Genomic DNA, 16,509 nt, shown 5'->3' with positions numbered 1-16,509 from the left:
CTCTTCAATACACTGAAGCAGCCTGCATTCCTGCCATCCATTATAAAATTATATGTTTATTTATTTATACATTGTGGCAAACAATGCCTTTCAGTTCTGGAATGTTTGTCATACATTAACTTGCAGCACCAAACACCAACATAATTGGCATTTTCTCCCGAATAGAGAAATATTTTAAAAACCACATAAATGAACCATCTGAACAACACACCCTTTCCGTACTCTAAAATGCAAATAGACAACAAACCCTGGACCAGGCCCAAAATTGTGATGGGATTGGTTTCATCCACTTTACAAACCCCCACTTTCTCCATTTAAAAAAAAACTTTTGGAAAAGTATATGTAAATAATTGTCCTTTATTTTGGTTTTCTATTTCCTTCTATGATGACAGCCAGCTAATCAGATCGAAGGCCTCTGCCAACGGTGTTGCTGATCCAATTTTCTACCCTCCTGTAATGAAGGTGCTGACCCTTGCTGGAATGTGGTGCTATAGTCAATGGCAGCATGCAGTACCTCCCCCAAGTCCCCATTCTTCATGTGTGCGCCTAGGCAGTGAGCGTTGGCAATCCACTTCAATCACGGGGTGGGGGTGGGGGTGGGGGTGGGGGTGGCCTTCATGACTGAGCCAGATCATGTCTGTGGCAGGGTCGAGTGGGGAGGGCGAATAGAACAGGAAACGTCTAACTGAGACATGCTGGGAGAGTGCAGCCTTCGGTGAAGATGAGGAAGAGCTCAGCAATTACAGCATTGAGTGACAGAAACCAGAATGAGAGCACAGGGTGGAATGTGAAACCTCCCCCAAGGCACTATTTGTGTTACAGAGATTGGCTCTTAGACAGAACACCATCACAGAAATGAAGCAGTGCTCCACAGACACAGGAACTGCAACAGCTTTATTCCTCACAAGCAGTGATCTTCATTGCAATAAGGCTTCTGGACGGTTTACTGCACCAGATGGTGACTTGATGCAGCTGATTAAAGGCGTATGGCCTCTGTGGAAGAGAAAGCATTTAGGCAAACACTTCTTTTCCCTCCTCAGTGGATAAGGCCCTTGTATCATTTTTGCCATGGCCATGCACACAAGTGATGCAGTGATGTATTCTGGTACGATTTACAGTGTTACACTGTTTATTGGCACATCTTTATTTATAGAAACAAATTCTCATTAAGGTAATGGCCTATTTAGCAAAAGGTATAACATTGAATATACAACTGATGCAGCCATACTTGGTACTTCTTAAGTACATACAACATCAGGGGGGACATGTGGCAAGGGAGAAGGCAGTAAACAATACTATATTGTCCAACACTATAGATAGACAATACTTCAATATGATTCTAGGTTTTTTTTTCCTGGTTCCCACCTTTCCCGAAAGCTCTAATTCATGCTTGGGTACCTTGGGCAGCTCTCTTATAACTCACACAAGTGGCCGTTCTTCATCTGCAAATCTGTTCAACGATGGGGAGCTCTGCAGCCAAACCTGTCCACATGTGCGTACTTTCCAGCAAGGAATCACTGGATGACAATCAGGAGTAGGAATGGCTGATTCTCTCCCCCTTCCCCCTTCCCCGTCTCCTTTGCCCAGGCACACAAAAGCTAGTTGTAGCATCTCTGCTGTTGCCCTGAAATTAGTTCATCCAACACAGACTGGGGATTGAATGCAGGACCGACCTGCTCTGTATGGCTCAGCTGCATGCTGGAAACTGTTTTGAATGGATTGTGTTTCAATTTTTTTTTAAATTCGTTCATGGGATGTGGGAGTCACTGGCGTGGCCAGCATTTATTGCCCATCCCTAATTGCCCTCGAGAAGGTGGTAGTGAGCCGCCTTCTTGAACCACTGCAGTCCGTGTGGTGAAGGTTCACCCACAGTGCTGTTAGGAAGGGAGTTCCAGGATTTTGACCCAACGCCAATGAAGGAACGGTGATATATTTCCAAGTCGGGATGGTGTGTGACTTGGAGGGGGAACATGCAAGTGGTGTTGTTCCCATGTGCCTGCTGCTCTTGTCCTCCTAGGTGGTAGAGGTCGCGGGTTCGGGAGGTGCTGTCGAAGAAGTCTTGGTGAGTTGCTGCAGTGCATCCTGTGGATGGTACACACTGCATCCATTGTGCGCCGGTGGTGAAGGGAGTGAATGTTTAGGGTAGTGGATGGGGTGCCAATCAAGCGGGCTGCTTTGTCCTGGATGGTGTCGAGCTTCTTGAGTGTTGTTGGAGCTGCACTCATCCAGGCAAGTGGAGAGTATTCCATCACACTCCTGACTTGTGCCTTGTAGATGGTGGAAAGGCTTTGGGGAGTCAGGAAGTGAGTCACTCGCTGCAGAATACCCAGCCTCTGACCTGCTCTTGTAGCCACAGTATTTATATGGCTGGTCCAGTTAAGTTTCTGGTCAATGGTGACCCCCAGGATGTTGATGGTGGGGGATTCGGCGATGGTAATGCCATTGAATGTCAAGGGGAGGTGGTTAGACTCTCTCTCTTGTTGGAGATGGTCATTGTCTGGCGTGAATGTTACTTGCCACTTATCAGCCCAAGCCTGGATGTTGTCCAGGTCTTGCTGCATGCGGGCTCGGACTGCTTCATTATTTGAGGGGCTGCGAATGGAACTGAACACCATGCAATCATCAGCGAACATCCCCATTTCTGACCTTATGATGGAGGGAAGGTCATTGATGAAGTAGCTGAAGATGGTTGGGCCGAGGACACTTCCCTGAGGAACTCCTGCAGCAATGCCCTGGGGCTGAGATGATTGGCCTCCAACAACCACTACCATCTTCCTTTGTGCTAGGTATGACTCCAGCCACTGGAGAGTTTTCCCCGATTCCCATTGACTTCAATTTTATTAGGGCTCCTTGGTGCCACATTCGGTCAAATGCTGCCTTAATGTCAAGGGCAGTCACTCTCACCTCACCTCTGGAATTCAGCTCTTTTGTCCATGTTTGGGCCATGGCTGTAATGAGGTCTGGAGCTGAGTGGTCCTGGCGGAACCCAAACTGAGCATCGGTGAGCAGGTTATTGGTGAGTAAGTGCCGCTTGATAGCACTGTCGACGACACCTTCCATCATTTTGCTGATGATTGAGAGTAGACTGATGGGGCAGTAATTGGCCGGATTGGATTTGTCCTGCTTTTTGTGAACAGGACATACCTGAGCAATTTTCCACATTGTCGGGTAGATGCCAGTGTTGTAGCTGTACTGGAACAGCTTGGCTAGAGGCGCAGCTAGTTCTGGAGCACAAGTCTCCAGCATTACAGCCGGGATGTTGTCGGGGTCCATAGCCTTTGCTGTATCCAGTGCACTCAGCCATTTCTTGATCTCACATGGAGTGAATCGAATTGGCTGAAGACTGGCTTCTGTGTTGGTGGGGATATCGGGAGGAGGCCGAGATGGATCATCCACTCGGCACTTCTGGCTGAAGTTGGTTGCAAACGCTTCAGCCTTGTCTTTTGCACCCAGGTGCTAGACTCCGCCATCATTGAGGATGGGGATGTTTACAGAGCCTCCTCCTCCCGTTAGTTGTTTAATTGTCCACCGCCATTCACGACTGGATGTAGGAGGACTGCAGAGCTTTGATCTGATCCGTTGGTTGCGGAATCGCTTAGCTCTGCCTACAGCATGTTGCTTCCGCTGTTTAGCATGCATGTAGTCCTGAGTTGTAGCTTCACCATTTTTAGGTACGCCTGGTGCTTCTCCAAGCATGCTCTTCTACACTCCTCATTGAACCAGGGTTGATCCCCTGGCTTGTTGGTAATGGTAGAGTGAGGAATATGCTGGGCCATGAGGTTACAGATTGTGCTGGAATACAATTCTGCTGCTGCTGATGGCCCACAGCACCTCATGGATGCCTAGTTTTGAGCTGCTAGATCTGTTCTGAATCTATCCCATTTAGCATGGGATAGATTCATAAATACATAAAGGGCAAAAGGGTAACTAGGGAGAGAGTAGGGCCTCTTAAGGATCAACAAGGTCATCTATGTGCGGAACCACAAGAGATGGGTGAGATCCTGAATGAATATTTCACATCGGTATTTACGGTTGAGAAAGGCATGGATGTTAGGGAACTTGGGGAAATAAATAGTGATGTCTTGAGGAGTGTACATATTACAGAGAGGGAGGTGTTGGAAGTCTTAACGCGCATCAAGGTAGATAAATCTCCGGGACCTGATGAAATGTATCCCAGGACGTTATGGGAGGTTAGGGAGGAAATTGCGGGTCCCCTAGCAGAGATATTTGAATCATCCACCGCTACAGGTGAGGTGCCTGAAGATTGGAGGGTAGCAAATGTTGTGCCTTTGTTTAAGAAGGGCGGCAGGGAAAAGCCTGGGAACTACAGACCAGTGAGCCTGACATCTGTAGTGGGAAAGTTGTTAGAGGGTATTCTGAGGGACAGGATCTACAGGCATTTGGAGAGGCAGGGACTAATTAGGAACAGTCAGCATGGTTTTGTGAGAGGAAAATCATGTCTCACGAATTTGATTGAGTTTTTTGAAGGGGTAAGCAAGAAGATAGATGAGGGCTGTGCAGTAGACGTGGTCGACATGGACTTCAGCAAAGCATTTGACAAGGTACCGCATGGTAGGTTGTTACATAAGGTTAAATCTCATGGGATCCAAGGTGAGGTAGCCAATTGGATACAAAATTGGCTTGACGACAGAAGACAGAGGGTGGTTGTAGAGGGTTGTTTTTCAAACTGGATGCCTGTGTCCAGCGGTGTGCCTCAGGGATCGGTGCTGGGTCCGCTGTTATTTGTTATTTATATTAATGATTTGGATGAGAATTTAGGAGGCATGGTTAGTAAGTTTGCAGATGACACCAAGATTGGTGGCATTGTGGACAGTGAAGAAGGTTATCTGGGATTGCAACGGGATCTTGATAAATTGGGCCAGTGGGCCAATGGAGTTTAATTTAGATAAATGTGAGGTGATGCATTTTGGTAGATCGAATCGGGCCAGGACCTACTCCGTTAATGGTAGGGCGTTGGGGAGAGTTATAGAACAAAGAGATCTGGGAGTACAGATTCATAGCTCCTTGAAAGTGGAGTCACAGGTGGATAGGGTGGTGAAGAAGGCATTCAGCATGCTTGGTTTCATTGGTCAGAACATTGAATGCAGGAGTTGGGATGTCTTGTTGAAGTTGTACAGGGCATTGGTGAGGCCACACTTGGAGTACTGTGTACAGTTCTGGTCACCCTATTATAGAAAGGATATTATTAAACTAGAAAGAGTGCAGAAAAGATTTACTAGGATGCTACCGGGACTTGATGGTTTGACTTACAGGGAGAGGTTAGACAGACTGGGACTTTTTTCCCTGGAGAGTAGGAGGTTAAGGGGTGATCTTATAGAAGTCTATAAAATAATGAGGGGCATAGATAAGGTCGATAGTCAAAATCTTTTCCCAAAGGTAGGGGAGTCTATAACGAGGGGGCACAGATTTAAGGTGAGAGGGGAGAGATACAAAAGGGTCCAGAGGGGCAATTTTTTCACTCAAAGGGTGGTGAGTGTCTGGAACGAGCTGCCAGAGGCAGTAGTAGAGGCGGGTACAATTTTGTCTTTTAAAAAGCATTTGGACAGTTACATGGGTAAGATGGGTATAGAGGGATATGGGCCAAGTGCAGGCAATTGGGACTAGCTTAGTGGTATAAACTGGGCGACATGGACATGTTGAGCCGAAGGGCCTGTTTCCATGTTGTAACTTCTATGATTCTATGATTCTATGGTGATAGTGCCACACAACACATTGGATGGTATCCTCAATGCGAAGACGAGACTTTGTCTCCACGAGGACTATGCGGTGGTCACTCCTACCAATACTGTCATGGACAGATGCATTTGCGACAGGTAGATTGGTGAGGACGAGGTCAAGTAAGTTTTTCCCTCGTGTTGGTTCGCTCACCACCTGCCGCAGGCCCAGTCTGGCAGTTATGTCCTTCAGGACTCGGCCAGCTCGGTCAGTAGTGGTGCTACCGAGCCACTCTTGGTGATAGACATTGAAGTCCCCCACCCAGGGTACATTCTGTGCCCTTGCTACCCTCAGTGCTTCCTCCAAGTGGTGTTCAACATGGAGGAGGACTGATTCATCAGCTGAGGGAGGGCGGTAGGTGGTAATCAGCAGGAGGTTTCCTTGCCCATGTTTGACCTGATGCCATGAGATTTCATGGGGTCCAGAGTCAATGTTAAGGACTCCCAGGGCCACTTCCTCCTGACTGTATATCACTGTACCGCCACCTCTGGTCGGTCTGTCCTGCCGGTGGGACAGGACACCTAGGGACGGTGATGGAAGAGTCTGGGACGTTGGCTGAAAGGTATGATTCTGTGAGTATGGCTATGTCAGGCTGTTGCTTGACTAATCTGTGGGACAGCTCTCCCAATTTTGGCACAAGTCCCCAGATGTTAGTGAGGAGGACTTTGAAGGGTCGACTGGGCTTGGTTTACCTTTGTTGTGTCCGGTGCCTAGTGGTCCGATGCCGGGTGCTCCGTCCAGTTTTATTCTTATGATGACATTTTTTAAGGGAGATTTTACAACTGAGTGGCTTGCTAGGCCATTTCAGAGGTTTCCTTCCCTAAAAGGACATTAGTGAATTAGATGGGTTTTTACAACAATCTGGTAGTTTCATGGCCACCATTACTGATACTAGTATTTTAATTCCAGATTTTTAAAAACATTTTAATGCAGAAGTGGGATTTGAATGCAGCTGTACTGCTTGTGTTTTGTCAAGTTGAGAAAGCAGAAATGTAGGAGAGGACGATCCTAAGCTTTAGGTTGTAAAATGCGAGTTGTTGTGAGGAATGGGTGTATAAATATTGGTTTCACTGTAGGGCTGGTGAACTTCATGACTGGCACTGCCTGATAAGCCACGCAAGAAGAGTGAATGGTGTGTGTTTTGTGTTTGCGTAGGAGGAATCAGTGCGAGGCAGCTAAGTAAATGTACAGATGTGGGAGGTCACTTTTGGAGCGTTGCGCGGCCTGGTTGTCAGGATGGTGGAGTGGTCTAAGGCGCCAGACTCGAGGACAGCTAATCCTTACCTTACCAAAGGTAGGTCAATTCTGGTCCCTTTCTAGGGGCGGCGGTCTGAATCCCGCTTCTGACATCAGCTTTTTAATCCACCAAAATGCCGTCAGCATCAAAGAGCCTGCTCAACTCTGCTTCAATTTACGTGTGGCCGTTTGAAGTACCTCAGCGGTATTGCCGTTTGCCGACAAAAGCGAATTAGATCGATACTTGAAGGGAAAAAATTTGCAGGGCTATGTGGAAAGAGCAAGGGAATGGGATTAATTGGACAGCTCTTTCAAAGAGCCGGCACAGGCACGATGGGCTGAATGGCCTCCTCTTGTACAGTACCTACTATGATACAGTGCAAAAGAAAATACTGTTGATTAATGCAACAGCCCTGAAGCAATTAAGGGTCTTCATTTTTGATTGTAGATTGTGGTTGGCCCACTTGATTTGCCAAAAAAAATAGCACACGATGGCAATTGGGATAAATCTTCCTTTCTGTGTGCTTTCAGCAGAAGAAAATTTAATTAAGCCATTCAACTTAAAGCTGATAAAGGATGAATTCCCCCCTCCCCCTACTTCAAACACCGTCCAATAAAAGCAGCGTGCTCTTCACGCCAAACTGATCAACTTAATGAGCAGGAAAATGGCACAGGGAAGATAGCTGATGCAACATCAAAACTTCTTCCCTGATGCACAGAAGTGACTAAAAGTTTATAGCTGGAGTTGGCAATATTCATAGAGGCCAGGCTATTGATCATCTGAATCCATTATAATGACTACAAACCAAGGGATTTGATTGATTACTGCAGGCCAAGGCCAGGGAGAAAGTTACAAGAAGCTCAACACAAGCAAGGTTATAACTAACTCTTCCAAAACTTACTGGTTAAAGGCACTGCCCAATGTGCTCCTACAGATCTGAAGGTCTCAGGTCTGATTCTCAGTCTGTACAGGATTATCTGATCTCAGCCAAGAGAATGGTTGAGCATTATAATTGGCCTCAGCCCTCTGAACTAAGGAGGGAACAAATCAGCCGGGGTTTTTTTATTGCTGGAAAGCGCACAGATGTGGACACTGGGTGAGAACAGGATTGGGCTCGGCTGTGATACTCTTTATGACAGAATAGCCTGCTGACGTTCACTATCTAGGATCAGACATGAAGAATAGCCTTTTCATGCAGCATGAGCTGGAGGAGGAGCATGTCTGTAAACTGGAGTGAGGGGGTTCAATGTGGGGGAGTGACAGAGAGATAACTTTTGGGGAAGTGATGCTGTACTGAAAATCCAAATGCCACTCAGATTTTTATAATTGTTTTTTTGTTTTCAAGATTAAAGTATAACCAGAATGCACCATTTTTAAAGTAAAAATTGAACATTTTCTGGGCGGTCAGAGAGAAAGACAAAAAAAAATCAAAGCTCATTGTCCTATTAAGAGCAGTTTCATGTTGAACCTTTCAACACCTGATTAACTATACATGCTGAACATGATTGTACGCATTATGTACTTAGGCATTTCCTTTATGTAGTATGTAGGCTTCTACATGTGTTTTAATGTATTTTAAAATTAATGATTGATTGCATGCTGATCAGGCCAACCACACTTCAAAAATAAAGACACACACCGGAGTTATTTTGGGGTTTCTAGCAGGATGGGTTTCGTAAGGTCACAATGACGGAATCCTAATTTATAATTGGTACCTTGATTCTTTTCTCACCATACAATCTACCCGCACCACCATGACTTACAATTAATGATGAATCAATCTCATCACTGGAGCTATTTATTATGTTGGTACCAATATTCTATAGGAAAACATCACACTTCAGCCACTTGTATAATATTCTTAATTCATCACCTCAAGTTGTTCCTGCCACCAGTATCAGACCCATATTCACCAGTACTACACCCTAGTACTATACAGCTCAAAATGCTCTCTCCAGATACAACCACGATTTGAAAGGACAAGAGTTATAATCTACCTGCCTTTTCCTTCTGCCATGACTCCTGGACCAATGAAACCTTCTCCGCTGTAAAATGTGCTGAAAATATTGGATGAGCACGTGATCAGGCTGGGCCGCAATTCCTCACACTACCAATAGCCTGCCAACACCCACCGTCTAGACTCATGCATGAAGAATGGCCACGTGGGCAAGGTACCAGAGAGCGCTTCTCACCCATGAACCTGTACCCCCATCACGAGCATGCGCCATCAGGAAAGGAAGGGGAGGGAAAAAAAACCAACAGAACCAAACACTCCCTTCACAAAATAATATTTTAACAGCAATTCGTTTAGTCATTCTTCCATACTGGTGAATGCTTCTCATTTAGTAATTTAATACTAGGAGCACTGTGTCTGACACAGAACACACTGGGGAATGTCTGCCTGAGTGCTGGAGACAAGGCCCTAATTTAATCGCTGGGTCGCAAAGAAGCCATTATATCATTCAAGCTGCACTCTCGTAGTTTATGGATGGCAGCTGGCTCGCTCAATTTTAATTACTGTTTTTTTCTAAAGCACATTCTTTAGAAAATATGATAACAGACAGTGGCAGTTGTTCTCAGCATCGCAGCTGGGTTTTGCAATTCAATTTTAATTTATATAACAAAGACGTTACATTAAAAAAAGCCATTTTCACCAGAAAAAACATAAGAATGTTCCAGAGTAGAAATAGGGCATTAGGCTTAACACACTGCTCCCATTTTCAGAGATCAACTCCTGCTACGGACTTGAACGCATGGCTTAGGCTGACACTTCAGTACTGAGGGAGTGTTGCATCGTCAGACGTCCCATCTTTCGGATGAGACATTAAACTGAGGTCCAATCTGCCTGTTCGGGTGGATGTAAAAGACTCTTATGAACCAGATCAGGGAGTTCTCCCAATGTCCTGGCCAACATTCGTCCCTCAACCACCACCAAAACACAGGTTAACTAATCATTTGTTCATCTCTTGTTTTGGGTAGTTTGTGAACAAATTGGCTGCTACATTTGCCTACATAACAAAAGTGACTGTACTTCAAAAGTAGCCCATCGACGAAGTGTGTGACAAGGTGCTATGCAAGTTCTTTCTTTACTCATGTCCCCCCATATCCCTCAATCTCATCGCTGTGCAGAGAAGCAACACATTCATGTTGGCAGCCAGGGCTCTCACTGCTAGAAAATAAGACTATGTGGTCTTTTGGTGAGAACAGGATCGTGCTTGGCTGTGGTGCCCTACACAGTTGAATAGTCAACATTCATTGCCACGGTTCACATATGGCCATCTGGCTGAGGTAACAAAGGGCTGTGGGTGCCTGTGGAACAGTACCCAAGCAAGAGTCAGTACCTTCAGGAGAGGAGCAGAGAAAATTGGAAATAAATAATTAGAGGCAAAGTTGCTGAGCAAACAAGTGTACACACGCACACACCTACCTCTGCTTCATCCAGATCCTGTTGCCTCCCTGCAGAGTTTTGGCAGGGCAGCCTCAGCATATTCTGCATCAAAACCTCCACCATTAAGCATCAGCACAAAAAGCCTTTTTTCATTACTTTCAGCCATTTTAATTAAATAAGTTGCTCCATGTCGTCATGAGCCATGCAGTCTCCATTATCCTTCCTGTACAGCCCAGCAGTGCACAGCAAGATTCCACTAACAGCAATGAAAATAAATGATTAGTTAACCTGTTTTCAGTGATGTTGGTTGAGGGAGGAATGTTGGCCAGGGCATCAGGAAAATCTCCCTGCTCTTCAAATAGTGCTAGTGGATCTTTAACATTCACTTTAACAAACAGACATGGCCTCAGTTTAACGTCTCATGCGAAGGACCGGATCGCCAACAATCTAACACTCCCTCAGTTTGGCACAGTAAGCCAGACTATGTGCTCAAGTCCTGGAGTGGAGCTGGAGCCCACAATCTTCCAACTATGTGTTGCCTACAAAACAGTCAACTGAGCTGCACAGTACTTCATATGTAAAGCATTTTGAGCTGTTCGAGAGTCATGATAAGGCAGCAAGTCTTTCTTTTCTTATCTATAGATGGGCAAGCCACAATTGTTTTTGTGTTGCACTTTTTTTGCAAGTGTTGAGCAATTAAAAAAGAACAAATAGAAGTGTCAGTTTATGGCTCTCTCAGAGAAATTATGAATCTTCAACCTCCATCCCAAATAAATGTAGCAGAAGACATTAAACTAGCAGTGAAGTACTGACAGTAAAAGTACATCTAGAATTTTTTTTTTTTAAAAAGGGTGACTTGAAGGAGAGAGGACTGAGTTATCAGGAAGGTCACACAGGAGCACCTTCCAGTACTACTGACAGCAGGAATCAATCCACACACAGACCGACAGGTACAACAAAATGCCAACACTATTCTGCCCTCAAAACATGCAGTTCTTCTGGAATGTAATAAACCCAAAACTGTTCCTGTAGACCTTTATTTAAAGAAAATGTATGAAACAACCTGCTAAACCAGAGAAAGTGTCTTAATTTGTAGTGTTCTGGAACACATGGATCTAAGTAGAGTTCTAGTTTTTTTGTACTAATTTTCTCTCCTTTTATCCCCGTTCTCCTCTCCTAGAGGTGTTGAAACTTGCTGGGTTACTGTTCCACCAGCACTGAGCTGGTACTTTGCCCAAACGATATTGTCCACATGACTCTAGACAGTGAATGGTGATCACTGGGGGGTGGGGGGGGGGGCAGGATGGGGGCATCACAGCCAGTGCCCTGGCCCAACATCCACATAGGCAAACTGTCCAACAGAGGTTACTGGACAGTGATCTGGAGCTGGAGCTGCTACCCCCTTACTGTTGCTCCAGCTGAGATCAGCTAAATGAGCACAGACCGAACTTCGGTCCTTCCTGGTCTGTATGGCTCAGCTGCACTTTGGTGTTCCCAACTGAACTAGTATCCACATTTCCTGACACTTGTACTCAGCCTTTCTGCAGTGTGCAAGTAGGCCGGTCTCATCATATCACAAACTTTAGATATCATACAGAACAAGAAGGAAGCTCATCCACCTAAACTGGGGAGGAATGGTGCCAAAGGTTACACTGTGTAATGGTAGGGTAAGCATCGATGAGCCTGATGGTCTTTTCTTCCCTAGTATGAAGGGTTTTTGTAGAGCAGATAGCGAGAAACGGTTTCCATTGGCAGGAAGGTTGGTAACCAGAGGACACAGATTTAAGATAATTGGCAAAAGAACCAGGGGGGAGACGAGTAGAATTTTTTTTAATGCAGCGAGTTGTTATGATCTGGAATGCACTGCCTGAAAGGGTGGTGGAAGCAAATTCACTTGTAACTTTCAAAAAAGGGAATTGGATAAATACTTGAAAAGGAAAAAAATTGCAGGGCTATGGGGAAAGAGCAGGGGAGTGGGACTAATTCGATAGCTCTTTCAAAGTGCCAACACAAGCAGAATGGCCTCCTTCTGTGCTGTACGATTCTATTCTTTGTTTGATTATCTTGTAAATCCAAGGTATCTGATAATGCTTTGCTCATATTTGCAATGAAATATGATGGGGGAGTGAAATTCTACATTGGATTTTTTTTGGTGCCATCCAGTTCAGGTACTGACAGGCAGTACATTCCACCTCGCTGACACACAATGGCATCTACAGAGAATTAACAACTTCGATGGAATCAGTGCAAATATATTAGCTGATAATATTGGCAGCTGATAACCAATCCATCAGCTCATTAATTAAACTGGAAAAAAAATAAAGGATCAGGAACTGGGAGTGAATGGGGAAAGAGGCAGTGTGTAACGGAGCCAGAAAGCTCAGAACTTTCCAGGCTTCATCCATCCCCAGTCTATGCTCAGTTAGCTGATGTGTCAGTCGTGGCTTAGTGTCCTCTGAGTCAGAAGGTTGTGAGTTCAAGTCCCACTCCGGAGACTTGAGCAAAAATCTTGGCTGACACTGAGGGAGTGCTGCACTGTCGGAGGTGCCGTCTTTCGGATGAGACGTTGAACCGAGGCCCCGTCTGCCTACTCAGGTAGAAGATCCTGTGGCACTAGTTCGAAGAACAGCAGGGTAGTTCTCCCCAGTGTCCTGGCCAATATTTATCCCTCAACCAACAACTAAAAACAGATTATCTGGTCATTATCACATTGCTGTTAGTGGGACCTTGCTATGCACAAATTGGCTTCCACATTTCCTACATTACAACAGTGACTAAACTTCAAAATAAAAAGCACTTAATTGGCTGTAAAGCGCTCTGGGACGTCCTAATGTCGTGAAAGGCACTATATACACAAACAAGTCTTTCTTTCTTTTCAGCCGGGTGGCAGCAGAGGTGCCACAATTAGCTCAGCATCCCTCGAATAGGGAAAGAAAAATCATTCAAAGTCAGAATCCAGTGATCCCTGCTGGAAATACGTGAATACGGATGTGAGACGAGAACAAGTATAGGCTCAGTTGTGATGCCCCCCACCCCACCTCTTCAAATAGCTTCCTGATACTCACAATCTAGATACAGTCATAAAGATGGCCACCAGGCCAACGTACCAGAAGATGATTCCACCTCCCCTCACAACCAGCACCCCAGCACGTTACCAGCGCCTTCTGGAGAGCAGGGAGAATTTTTTTTAAATGTAAAGATCCTAATTCTGAAAAATGTGGTCAGGAATTCTACAGAAAACAAACCAGAAACTGTTCCTAACATTTAAAAGGAACACACTTCATGAAAAAAAAATGTCTCAAAGTTGGTTTAGTGTGGCTTAATGTCAACTGATCATGGTGCTACTGACATTTCATATTTTAACTGGCCTGATTCACACCTCTTCTCCCTCCCCCCCCCCCCCCCCAAAAGGGAAGGAAGGTTTGACAAATACTTTTCATGAAGACATTGCCTCTTTAAATATGGAGTTAGCTGGATTCTATGATGCTCAGTTAGACTTTTTTTTAAAAACCTAGTTGTAAAACATTTGCCTCACAAGATATCTTTGGATTATGGTCGAGTTCTTTTTGCCCCCAATTCAGTGCATCACATTACCAGGGATGACTGGGCAAAGACTCCCACTTTCACCCACCAAACTCAGACTTTTAAAAAAGTACCCCTACAGTTTGGTTGGCCGGGATTTCTGATTAATAAACATTGTACAATGAGGTGATATTTTTTTACCATGTAATTTGTATCACTCGCATGTAACATATTGGCCTTCCTTAAGAAGAATGTCCCTTTAAGGCAGTGCTCTTTTAATTTTAAGAAAAACACGGAGTCAGTATCGAGATTTACCTGGATTTCTTCAAAGGACTCCTCTATGTTGGTGACATGGTGCTGTTCGTGCAGCGCAGGCTCATCGCAAAAGAAACACACCAGGCATTTGTCGTTCAGGCAGAACAGCTTGACTTTGTCATGGTCTTTGCAGGGGAAGGAGTTCCTTTGGGCTTGTAGAATGGCGTCCAAGGGGAAAGCGCTGTACCTCTCCACGATATTAGACAGCTTGAGGCTGGGGGAGAGCAGAGGGTCCCTGAAGGTCCTCCTGCACTCGGGACAGTCCCTGGTGCTGTGATCCTGCCTGATCCAATGTTCAGTGATGCACTTCCTACAGAAATAATGTTCGCAGCCAAAGCTCACGGGATCCTGGTAGATACTCAGGCAGATAGAGCACAGCAGCTCGTCTTTAAGGCTGCAAGCCATAAGAGCTAAGGGGTGGTGGGTCGTCGTGTTGATCAGATCCGCCTGCAAATGATGATCTCCTCTCCCTCTGTCCCGGTCTTATGTCAATTTCTCTCTGCGATCGCCCTTATTGCTGATCAATTTCATTCCAGGAAGTGTTCCTGCGGAAAGCACCAAACTGACACCTGAGACAGAGAGAGGGGAAGCTAACATAGACCTCTTGAGTCTTAGCACCATCGGAACATCCTCTTGCAACATCTGTTGCTCATATTGTAAATTCTGTCCGGCCAAATAAAATTATCCTTTCCAGCCGATTAAAATCTGCTTAAAGGTGAAACTGTGAATATTTTTTTTTGGTGGGGTTCCCCTTCCCGAGGAAGTGGTTGCGCCTCGATTGTGTTATTGTGTTACATTCATGTTGCGATCGGATTCGCTACTTCAAAAAGAAAAATAGACATTTTTAAACGGGGTCCGCGTAAAGGCTGTGAATATGTGGGAGACTCGACCCCACATTACTAGAGTCCTCTCCCCATTGGAAGCCCTAAGAACAACACACAGGGTTTCCTTTAAAAAAAACTCTTCCCCAATTTTCTCCCCGTGTCTCTTGGGACCGTTGACTCTTATTGGAGTATAGCTCCACAGGGGCCGGCCAGCCTCTGCTTCCTAGCCCAAAGGGCTATTCTTCCTGATGATCCTAGATAGTGCGTAGGGGCTTGCTATACAACAACTTGCATTTATATAGCACCTTTAACGTAGTACAACATCCCAATGCCCTTCACAGGAGCGTGATCAAACAAAATTTGACACGGAGCCACATAAGGAGAAATTAGTGCAGGTGACCAAAAGCTTGGCCAAAGAGGTAGGTTTTAAGAAGCATCTTAAAAGGAGGAGGTAGAGAGGTGGTGAGGTTTAGGGAGGGAATTCCAGAGCTTAGGAACTAGGCAGCTGAATGCGCGGCCGCCAATGGTGGAATGATTAAAATCAGGGATGCGCAAGAAGCCAGAATTGGAGGAGCGCAGAGATCTTGGAGGGTTGTAGGAGGTCACAGAGATAAGGAGGGGCGAGGCAACAGATGGATTTGAAAACAAGGATGAAAATTACAACTGTGAGGGCATCATAGCTCAGCACAACCGTGCTCTAGTTTGATATGCACGTTCCAGTCTGTGTCCCTGAGGCCAATTATAGCACCCAACTTCTGACCTGACTTTTATTTAAAGATTTTTATACCATCAAAATAGATTTAAAAACATACAGCTGGAAACAATCGAGTAAGGTAAGGAAGGGGAAGGGGGAACAACAGATTGTTCGTTCTTTGTTTGAAGAAGAATTTCCTGATACCAGTTCTAAATGTATCTTTTACTAGTTTGAACCTGTGTCCCCTTATTCTACTCTGGCAATTTAATTTTAGATAATAGTCTGGATTTATTTTTTCCATTCCCTTAACAATCTACAATATATCCTCTCAGGAGTTTCCTTTCTAGGCTGAACAGCCCAAGTTTTTTCAGTCTTTCATTATAACTCAGAGCCTGGCTGTAGAGATCAACTTCGTAGTACTTGAATATCTCCCTTGTTCCTTGATGATCAGAACTGGTCACAGTATTCAACATGCAGTCTGACCAGAGCACTATAAAGTTTGATCACTAACTCACCTGACTTGTATTCTCTTTAAATTGGCTCGTCCTAAATTTCTGGGTGGAGACGCTGCTGATAATCCACAAGAGGAGAACAAGTTTAGACAACGGGATTTTGTTATGGGACTGCATGATCCTTCTTATTTAAAAGTCACATTTTACAAACTGTATACCTTAATTAGTTTGCCTAACAGAATTTCCTGCCTTATAAAGTGATTAATGTTTTTCTATATATAAAAGCAGATAATAAGCTGTACCTTGGTGTCAGCCATGGCTCAATGGTAGCACCCCTGCCT

At 45.0% G+C, this 16,509-nt stretch overlaps 1 protein-coding gene across 4 annotated transcripts in view; it reads right to left on the bottom strand.

The window, feature by feature from the left end:
* trim62.1 (tripartite motif containing 62, tandem duplicate 1) overlaps positions 1-14,728 on the bottom strand; it is a 63,183-nt gene extending 48,455 nt beyond the window's left edge. For all 4 annotated transcript variants that reach the window (XR_010958239.1, XM_067970615.1, XM_067970616.1 and 1 more), the window contains exon 1: positions 14,199-14,728. Coding sequence is in view for 3 of the 4 variants with exons in the window: in XM_067970615.1 (XP_067826716.1) it covers positions 14,199-14,603 (405 nt within the window). In the remaining variant the exon portion in view is untranslated. The remainder of the gene's footprint in view (positions 1-14,198) is intronic.
* Positions 14,729-16,509: the final 1,781 nt, after the last annotated feature.

Source organism: Heptranchias perlo, chromosome 32 (assembly GCF_035084215.1).
Source record: "Heptranchias perlo isolate sHepPer1 chromosome 32, sHepPer1.hap1, whole genome shotgun sequence".
NCBI classification, from domain to species: Eukaryota; Metazoa; Chordata; class Chondrichthyes; order Hexanchiformes; family Hexanchidae; genus Heptranchias; species Heptranchias perlo.
Note: the sequence above shows the minus strand (reverse complement) of the source record. Positions and strands in the feature narration are given on the sequence as shown.